The sequence below is a fragment of the Oscarella lobularis genome, chromosome 9 (genome assembly GCF_947507565.1).
Source record: "Oscarella lobularis chromosome 9, ooOscLobu1.1, whole genome shotgun sequence".
Taxonomy (NCBI): Eukaryota; Metazoa; Porifera; class Homoscleromorpha; order Homosclerophorida; family Oscarellidae; genus Oscarella; species Oscarella lobularis.
In genome coordinates this window covers 408,772-417,140 of record NC_089183.1, presented here as the reverse complement: position 1 = coordinate 417,140, position 8,369 = coordinate 408,772, and the positions used below count along the sequence as shown (strand labels likewise).

General features: G+C 43.5%; 3 protein-coding genes across 8 annotated transcripts; all 3 read right to left on the bottom strand.

Moving 5' to 3' along the window:
* Positions 1-206: 206 nt before the first annotated feature.
* Positions 207-3,151, bottom strand: LOC136191057 (uncharacterized). 4 transcript variants are annotated; one of them, XM_065979348.1, is made up of 7 exons: positions 2,672-3,151; positions 2,533-2,610; positions 2,260-2,473; positions 1,557-2,113; positions 1,438-1,490; positions 887-1,380; positions 207-829 (listed from the first exon to the last, which is right to left on the bottom strand). In XM_065979348.1, the coding sequence occupies exons 3-7, from the start codon at positions 2,416-2,418 to the stop codon at positions 338-340; spliced, it is 1,755 nt and encodes a 584-aa protein (XP_065835420.1). In that variant the 5' UTR covers positions 2,419-2,473; positions 2,533-2,610; positions 2,672-3,151; the 3' UTR covers positions 207-337. The 4 variants fall into 4 exon arrangements, with proteins under 4 accessions (XP_065835420.1, XP_065835419.1, XP_065835418.1 ...); XM_065979347.1 differs by having other exon boundaries at positions 2,533-2,666; positions 2,729-3,151; XM_065979346.1 differs by having other exon boundaries at positions 887-1,218; positions 1,276-1,380; positions 2,533-3,150.
* Positions 3,152-3,353: 202 nt separating this feature from the next.
* Positions 3,354-5,656, bottom strand: LOC136191059 (uncharacterized). Of its 3 annotated transcripts, none has more exons than XM_065979349.1 (6): positions 5,483-5,656; positions 4,737-5,359; positions 4,630-4,685; positions 4,474-4,581; positions 4,088-4,422; positions 3,354-4,028 (listed from the first exon to the last, which is right to left on the bottom strand). In XM_065979349.1, the coding sequence occupies exons 1-6, from the start codon at positions 5,642-5,644 to the stop codon at positions 3,546-3,548; spliced, it is 1,767 nt and encodes a 588-aa protein (XP_065835421.1). In that variant the 5' UTR covers positions 5,645-5,656; the 3' UTR covers positions 3,354-3,545. The 3 variants fall into 3 exon arrangements, with proteins under 3 accessions (XP_065835421.1, XP_065835424.1, XP_065835425.1); XM_065979352.1 differs by having other exon boundaries at positions 4,088-4,347; XM_065979353.1 differs by having other exon boundaries at positions 4,737-5,656.
* Positions 5,657-5,872: 216 nt separating this feature from the next.
* LOC136191060 (uncharacterized) lies at positions 5,873-7,825 on the bottom strand. The gene is made up of 5 exons (XM_065979354.1): positions 7,185-7,825; positions 7,083-7,138; positions 6,924-7,031; positions 6,534-6,868; positions 5,873-6,481 (listed from the first exon to the last, which is right to left on the bottom strand). Exons 1-5 carry the CDS (start codon positions 7,367-7,369, stop codon positions 5,990-5,992), a joined length of 1,176 nt encoding a protein of 391 aa, XP_065835426.1. The 5' UTR covers positions 7,370-7,825; the 3' UTR covers positions 5,873-5,989.
* Between the last annotated feature and the right edge of the window lie 544 nt (positions 7,826-8,369).

Sequence of the window (8,369 nt, the reverse complement as noted above, 5' to 3'; positions counted from 1 at the left end):
TTCGGTTGGAGGTTCTCTCTTAGGACTCGTACTTTTTTATTCCAGCACGTGCACAGGGACACGAGTAACGCGACAGAATGCGTCTGGACCCTAAAATGCAGCTACTAGTGGCTTGGTCACTTGCGCGTATAAATAGCCTCTGCCCTTTCAGTTATCATCACATCCGCGCGTGCGTTTCAATTACTGTACGATCAGTTATTGTTCGAACGATTGCTGAGACGAAATGGTTTATTCTCTACTAACATACGGCCTGACACATGAAAACCGCCAGCATAGTCTAAATCTGCTAAACTGCGTACTAAACGTAGTGAGTCTAGATCTAACTGCGTATTAAAATTTAAGTCAGAGAAGAGAGTTGACTTGACGTTGACGTTGAAGACGAAAAAAGACGGGTAACTTCACTTGGGATTTCATCATTTTCGTTGTTTCTCGCATATACTCTCTTCCGAATTTTTTTCCACATCTGTGACCAGCAAGCTCGAGCTTCTTTGGGCATCAGGCAGTACGCCACTACAGCAATAATGGCCAGATCGCTAACGAAAAACTCGACAAAAGTCAAAATAATGCCGCTTAACGGCACAATCTTGGACATGCACTGACGCGCTTTGATCGGACTGTCGGAACCGCGTAAGCATCCAGTTGGGCCTATCACTTTCTCTGCCTCTGCACTCTTGGAATATACTTCGCCGTAAACCATGTTAGTCGTCATAGTTGAGCCTAGACTCAGGGGCAGGAGAAGGGATAGAAAGAAGAAACGCTTCTGTACCAATGTATATTCTTCAACGATTCTTCTTTCGGTACAGTTCTCGTCCAACGTCAATTTCTTTGCCTTATAGGCATAATGAATTTACAGCAAGTGCATGGGCATGGGTACTTTCTAGCTTACCAGATATATCTTGTACATCACAACTGCAGACATCACCGTTCCAAAGAGAATGATAACTTCAACCGGTAGTAGGTAGGCGTAGAAGAACGTAGTTGAGTCGGAAGGAACGCATGCAATCGCACCCGGAGTTGTTCTGGTGTATATCAGGCCGTGACCGCCAGCATAAGCGATTACTCCTCCTGGTATCAATATAGTCAACGTCAATTCAACAGCAACAATTGCCTTTCGTTTCTGGCTGAGATATGTCGGCTTCCAAACCGTTAGGAGTGCGTTAAAAACTGACATGAGCCACCAACACAAGAATGATAGCAATCCGAAGTGACAAGATAATCCTCCAAAGAAAATCAAATTATGCAGGTGCAGAGCCCCTTTATACGGTGCACATATACCTTGAACGTGACACAATGTAGTTGGATCGTAGAAGGAATCGACGAACGTTTTGTGTTTGCAAAACAGCCGATCCTTCACTACCACATGAAGAAACATTGCGAAACCTAAATAAATAAAACAGCGTGAATGCAATGTTACAGAAGCGTGGCAGCTATTCTTACAAAACATAGATAAAGTCACCGTAAATGCCAGACCGGTGACGAATTGATAATTCCTGTTAATTAAAATAAACAAGCATTGGTAACAGAAGAATTTAGTTTGAACGGTTCATTCCACGTACGTCTTCTTCATTTTCGCCAAGGTGAAAAAAAGCACAGCAAGACTAAAGAAGAAAATGGCCGACGAAATATACAGTGCACTATCGTAAATCTTAGTGGCAGTGGGAGTTCCCGATCCATCACACGGAGGAGAACAACACATTCCTTTTTCATGAGCACATGAAGTGTTAGTAGGTAACATAGGTTTTGAGCACCGTGACATAGTACACTTCGGAACGGAGAAGCAAGTTAGGTTGTCCTTAAGTTTGTTAAGAATATCTTCAAATATTGACAATTCTGAGAAGTCGGCGAACGATTGACACTGATTGCCAGTGTGATCTTTGCAGTCTCTAAAAACGTAGCGACAAAGGGGACTTTTAATTTCGTCCCACATATGAGATACTGATTCAATGAGGTTAAAAAGGGTTTCCAAATCTTCTTCCGCCTTCGAGTAGTTATCGCAGCCTGACACTGAGATGCGAGCTGTTAGTCCTATATTCGAGGTATTCCATTTGGGGAACACCGAGCTGCACACGGAATTTCGCAGCCGACTCGTGGGCACAAGTTGACAAGGATCGTCCTATCGAAACCGGAAATTAATGTTCATAGCAACCCAGTAAGAATGCAGAATGCATGGTATGCTGTTTCGGTTTCGGTTTCAGTTTATACTGAGATCTCACGAGTATCAAAAGCACACAACGAGGCTCAATTCTGATTCATACTTACGGTAAAAAAGTAGTAGACGAAGATTGGCGTGGCAGTGAGACAAAACAAAAAAACGAGGCCAAATCCAAGTGCAATCACGCCTCCTTTCTTCCGACTACGTGTATTTCGACCACTGTTTCCGCCGAGTCGACGTCTTGATTGCCTTGTAGATTGAATCATCGTGTACAAACTTTCAGTACAATCAGTGTAGTTGTCTTGTACAGCCGGAAGCTGACTGTAAGGTAAATATTAATACTGTAGTAACGTGATGTGTGCCGATTAATTCCGACTCACTGCTCCTCTACAGTAGTATAGCCACGGTACCGATCAGACGATTTTGAACACCAAATACCGGTATACGAACTGGCACGTCTAGATGAGTTGTGTATCAAAGAGAGTTCATTTGACTTTGACGTTGACGTTGAAGACTGACTCAGAAAGAGACGGGTAAGGTCACTTAGGACCGCGACTTCTGTATTTTCGTCGTTACTCGTATATCCTCTCTTCCGAATTTTAAGCTTGGGCATCACGAAGTACGCCACTAGTTGTTGTCTTAGCGAAAGGATGGGAGGACAGAAGGAAGGAATCTAGGCTTTTGGAAGCTAAATCAAAAATATTTATTACACTTGAAAATAAATGCTAATTGAATCGAAATGAGAGGTAATCCTATCCCTTTTTGACTGTCCAATCGACTTCAAGCATGTGATCGGTGAAAACGCTGCCAAGTCCACACGGATATCGCGTCGCGTTCAGCTTCAACGTTTCCCTGAGCGATTCTATAGTAGCAGACGCGTTCGCGCGTCTCAATCTCAGCTCCCGTCGCCTCTTCGTCGTTTCGAAACGATCCGAGCAGCCAACCGAAAGCATCTCTCGTCCAACGATCATGAACGATGCATTTCACAAAGACAACACAAGCGTTATCCGGGTTTGAAGACAACGAGGCCAGTGTACAGTAGTTGTTCTTCGTTTACGTGCGTTTCTTGCCGCGTGTGGTTCTCGTACAGCGCTTCCACATCAAGATCGACCAGCACAGATGCAAAAGTAAGCTCAAAATCGCGCACGAGCCGAGGAGGCTCCCCTTTAGGCAGATAAAGGTCTGGATTTTTGAGCTTCAGACGCGCTCCTCAAAATAGTAGAATTACCGACGCAGGGTGCCCACTGCCTCAACGATCGCTTTGGAGCCACATTCTAACTAACGCGGACCGAAAGGGCCCCCACATCTCAGCTTGAAAATGCCACAGAGAACTCAGCATGCGTCACGCTAATCCAAAGCCTTAGGAGTCTAGCCCACAGGCGGTTAGGTGTCTCTAAGAATTTTCAGTCACTGAATACAGTCCTTTCGAAGATGTAGAAGACGGAAATAGACGACTAACTTCGCTTGGATGTTCCATCGTATCTTCGTAACGTCGACTTGTTAGTTGTCCTTTTTTACATTTTCTCCATATCTGTGACCAGAAGGCTCTTGCTGACTTTGGAATAAGGCAGTAAGCCACCAAGGCCGGCGCACATAGATCGACAAGAATCCAATTGATTAGGGCAGCAATCCAACCAGGGTCTAGTGTTTGCTCATATGTACAACGATCCATTGTTCTTTGATTAGGGGCATTCAGGCACTTGGAATATTTTTTAAATGATGTCTTGTCATAAATAATTGTTGTCACCATAGTCGAGGCGAAAGTCAGGGGAATAAGAAGAGACAATAGAAAAAATCGCTTCTGGACCAAAGCGTAGGCTTCAATCGTTTCGTTCCGTTTTCCAGCAGATATCCCGCGAAGACTTATTCCCTTCGCCTTGGCAGAAGAACTCATGTAGCAAGTTGTAGGTATTATTAGAATACGCATTTTCTTACCTGATGCAGTTTTACCATGACAAAAATAGACATAACTGTGCCACATAATAATGTTATGTCAGCTGGCAGCGCATACATGTAGAAATTCCATGAGGCCGACTCAAGGCTGCAAAGGACCGAGTAGGGCGTTATTCTCACATACTTCAGACCGTGTATGAGAGCAAAAGCGACTTGTCCTCCGGGGAGTACTAGCGATAAGATCAACTGAACGAGAAAAAGTCTCTTGTGACTCTCACGACTGAACCGTCCAGGCTTCCAGACTGTCAAAACAGTATTAGAGACGGAACTGGCCCACCAAAATATAAACAAGAAATAACTAAATTGACCAAGTACTCCTATATTTAGAAAATGTCTGATCGCATTTTTTTAAAAGCAATTCATTTTACCTTGGACATGGCAAATTGTAGTCGGGTCAATCCATGAATCGATCATAGTCTCGTATTTGCAGTAACTCCGATTTGGGCCTAATATGAGTGGAATTATCGCAGCAATGTCTATGCAAAACCTTAATTAGCTCAGCAGAGTATTATGTGTGCACTTACCAAATACAGCTAACGATGCCGTTAAAAATAAACCGGTTACGGATTGATAGCCCAGCCTATAAAAAATGGTAGCAGTACTTAATTAACGCGTGCGAATTTTCACGTACAATCTCTTTGCTCTTGCCCACGTAATGAACAAAATGGCAAGACAAATCGCGTGAATTGGCACAGAAACGTACATTGCAATGTAAAAGGATTTAACGCCATTTTGATTTTGCCAGTGAGACTGATCGCACGGAGGAGAGCAGTACAAACCACGCTCTCGAGCATATTTGCTACGTGTAGGTATTAGAGGCCTTGGACAGGTTGTTTTATTTGAGATCCTCGAGTCGTTGGGACTGATCAAGTTATCTGCACACCTGGGAATCGTTAGACAGGATATGACGTTCTCAAGCAACGGCATCAAACGACGCATCTTGTTTTGGAATTTTGAAAATTCCAAGCAGATGTTTTGGTCGTTTGATGACTCGCTGCCGCAGTCTTTGAAAGCGTGGTGGCAAAGAAGCGATTGGATTTTAACTCTATCCGATAATCGAGGTAGATACGCAGCAGCTAAGCTCACGAGTGTATTTATGTCTTGGTTCGCCTTTGAAAAGTTCCCGCAGCCTGACACCGAGACATTCCTTTCGCAATTTTCGTTCGCACTCCAACGGGGAAACACCGAACGGCAGACAGATCGGTTTAATAAAATTGTGGGGACGACTTGACAGGACGTTGACTTAGAGGTTTCCTATCGAAAGCAACCCGAGGGTACAGCGCGGGTTGGAGCTAAAGCATGCACGGCATGCTTTCGCTTTCTAATGCAAACGCGCCGGACGATCGACTTTCACGCTCGAAGTAGTACGGTACTTACCGACGAAGTTGTCGATACGAAGTAATAAACGTAGACTGGCGTAGCGGTGAGGATAAGCAAAACAATTAGGCCGAACCCGAGGCCAATCAGCTTCAAGTGGCTGCACATTCGTTTGAAATTGAACCGACCCTTGCGATGTCTCTCAGTAGTTGCTTGCAGCATCACGCGAACCGTTTAGACAGAGAGGAGGAAGCGAGGCTAAATGACTATTGACGTGCACGTCCGCTTGTTTTAAATGTATTACAGTAGATGCACGAGGCTTCTCTCGTTCCCCTCCCTATAGCATCTTAATTTCTTCGGTTACCCGATTTTTATTCAAAACTACTGGCACTAAATGATCAAAAGAAATTTAGTCTATAAACGTGATTCGCTACTAGCCGTTCATTGCCACATACTGAAGCCAACTAAACAAAAAACTTGAGTGTATAATCTAATACAGCAAACACCACAGAGAACTCAGCTTCCTAGGCACATTTCAATTAACGCTTTGAAGGAATCTGAAGCATTTTAGGAACTATCAGAGTTTTCAGTCACCGAGTAAAGTTTTTTTGAGGACGTTGAAGACGGAAATAGACTAGTAACTTCACTCGGGCATTCCGTTGTATCATCGTAGCGCCGCCTTGTTAACTGTCTATTTTTGCATTTTCTCCATAATTGCGACCAGAAGACTCTTGCCGACTTTGGCATGAGGCAGTAAGCCGCGAAAGCAAACACGCATAGATCGCTAATGGTCCAATTGAGCAAGCAAACAATCCAAGCAGGGTCTGATACATCAGATACACAGCGTTCTACTGCTGTTTGATTAGTGGCTTTCAGGAGACATACGGAAAATTTCTCTGCGAACGTCTTGCCGAAAACAGTAGTTGTCGCTATATTCGTGGCGAAACTCAGTGGAATAAGAAGAGACAATAGAAAAAACCGTTTCTGAACCAGAGCATACGCTTCAATTGTTTCGTTCCTTTTGTCATTGGATACGCCACTAAGAGTTATTCCTTTTGCCTTCGTATAGAAGAAATTTAGCAAGGAATGTCTGAAAAACGCGTTCTCTTACCTGATGCAGCTTTACTATGACAAAAACGGACATCAGTGTACCACAAAAAATCGTAACTTCGGCTGGCAGCGTAAGGGTGTAGAAAAACCAGAAGTTCGTCGCTGGGCCACAAATGACCGCGTAGGGCGGTACTCCCTCGTACTTCAGTCCGTGTATGAGAACAAAAGCAGCCAGCCCTCCAACGAAAATTATCCATAAGGCCAGGTGAACAAGAAAGCATCTCTTGTGACTTTTCTGACCAAACTTTCCAGGTTTCCATACTATCAACACTGTATGGGAAACACAACTAAGCCACCATAATAAAGACGAAAGATAACCGAATTGACCGAGTATTCCTGCATGAATTAATTAATTAATACATGCATTTAGCCTTTAGAAACGGAATAATACCTTGAACATGGCAAAGTACAGTCGGGTCAATCAACGAATCAAACCAACTATCGTATTTACAGTAAGTCATTGTTTGTCCAAAAATGACTGGAATTGTCACAGCAATGTCTACATAAAGTTCCAATAATTCTTCTATATGTAATGTCGATCGTTACTTACCTAATATTGTTAGGGATGCAACTAGAAATAGTATGGTTGCGGATTGGTAGCTGAACCTAATATAAATGTTTTACCCATACGTATAGATAAGCTTTCACGTACGTATTTTTTGTTTTTATCCATGTGATAAGCACAACGAAATTACCAATCCAGAAAAATGGCGTAGAAGCGTACATCGCAGCGTAAATTGTTTTAGTGCCAGTTCGGTTTTTCTCGCGTGACTGATCACACGGAGGAGAGCAGTACAAACTGGACTCTCGAGCATATTTGGTATGCGTAGGCACCATGGGCTTTAGACAGGTTTTATTTGAGTTTGTGTCGTTTGAACTGATCAAGTTACGCGCACACTTGGGAATCGTTAGGCAGAAATCATTTGATATGATCTTCTCAAGCAATGGAATCAAATCGGGAAGATGATTCTCATTTTTGAATTTTAAAAGTTCCCAGCAGATGTTTTGGTCGTTTGAAGACTCGCTGCAGTCTTTGAAAGCGTAATGGCAAAGAAGCGACAGAAGTTTAACCGTATCCAGTGATCGAGATAGAGACGTAGCTAGGCGCACTAGCGTATTCAAATCGTCATCAGCTTTTGAAAAGTTCCCGCAGCCCGACACGGAAACGTTCCTCAGTTCGCTATTTTCGTTCGTTAATTTGTTTACTCTCCAATGGGGAAACACCAAACGGCATACAGATCGGTTCAATGAAACCGTAGGAATGATTTGAACCGATCCCGGTTGACAGGACGTTGATTTGGCAGTTTCCTATCAAATACAACCCGAGGGTAGAGCCGGTTGGGAACTGCTAAAGCACAGAATACTTTCCAGTTTCCGTTTCACGTCGTTTTTAATAAAACTCGACAACCCGTTCACGCGAAGTATAGACTATATACTGTACTTACCGACAAAGTCATCGGTACAAAATAGTAAACGTAGGCCGGCGTAGCGGTGAGTAGAAGCAAAACAATCAGGCTAAATCCGAAGCCAATCAGCTTCAGGTGGCTACGTATTCGTTTGAAATGAATTCTGTCGGTTGTTGTGTAGAGCTCCATCGTTTGCGCGAAGTTATGCAAGAACTGAGGAATAGAGACGTAGAAAATGAGCCGAGAGCTTGCGCATCGGTCAAGTTATACTCCTTGCACACGGAACTCACACGGTCCTGCCCTTTTTTTCCAAAAATAGCTTGAGCTAGACGAGTTGCCCACCCATTCACCGAGTCTCTATTTTCGTTCCGACACATGCAAATTGGTTTAATTGAAAACGGTAGGAATGATTTGAGCCGAATCCAGTTGAC

Coding starts and splice junctions, on each gene's coding strand:
- LOC136191060 (XM_065979354.1), bottom strand. CDS start 7,369: ATGGTGCCTACGCATACCAAATATGCTCGAGAGTCCAGTTTGTACTGC. Junction 7,139..7,184: donor TGGATAAAAACAAAAAATAC/GTACGTGAAAGC, acceptor CATTTATATTAG/GTTCAGCTACCAATCCGCAA. Junction 6,869..6,923: donor TGTACTTTGCCATGTTCAAG/GTATTATTCCGT, acceptor TAATTCATGCAG/GAATACTCGGTCAATTCGGT.
- LOC136191059 (XM_065979349.1), bottom strand. CDS start 5,644: ATGCTGCAAGCAACTACTGAGAGACATCGCAAGGGTCGGTTCAATTTC. Junction 4,686..4,736: donor TGGGCAAGAGCAAAGAGATT/GTACGTGAAAAT, acceptor CATTTTTTATAG/GCTGGGCTATCAATCCGTAA. Junction 4,582..4,629: donor GGCATCGTTAGCTGTATTTG/GTAAGTGCACAC, acceptor GGTTTTGCATAG/ACATTGCTGCGATAATTCCA.
- LOC136191057 (XM_065979345.1), bottom strand. CDS start 2,765: ATGCCCAAGCTTAAAATTCGGAAGAGAGGATATACGAGTAACGACGAA. Junction 2,474..2,532: donor TATACTACTGTAGAGGAGCA/GTGAGTCGGAAT, acceptor TTTACCTTACAG/TCAGCTTCCGGCTGTACAAG. Junction 1,381..1,437: donor GGTGACTTTATCTATGTTTT/GTAAGAATAGCT, acceptor TTATTTATTTAG/GTTTCGCAATGTTTCTTCAT.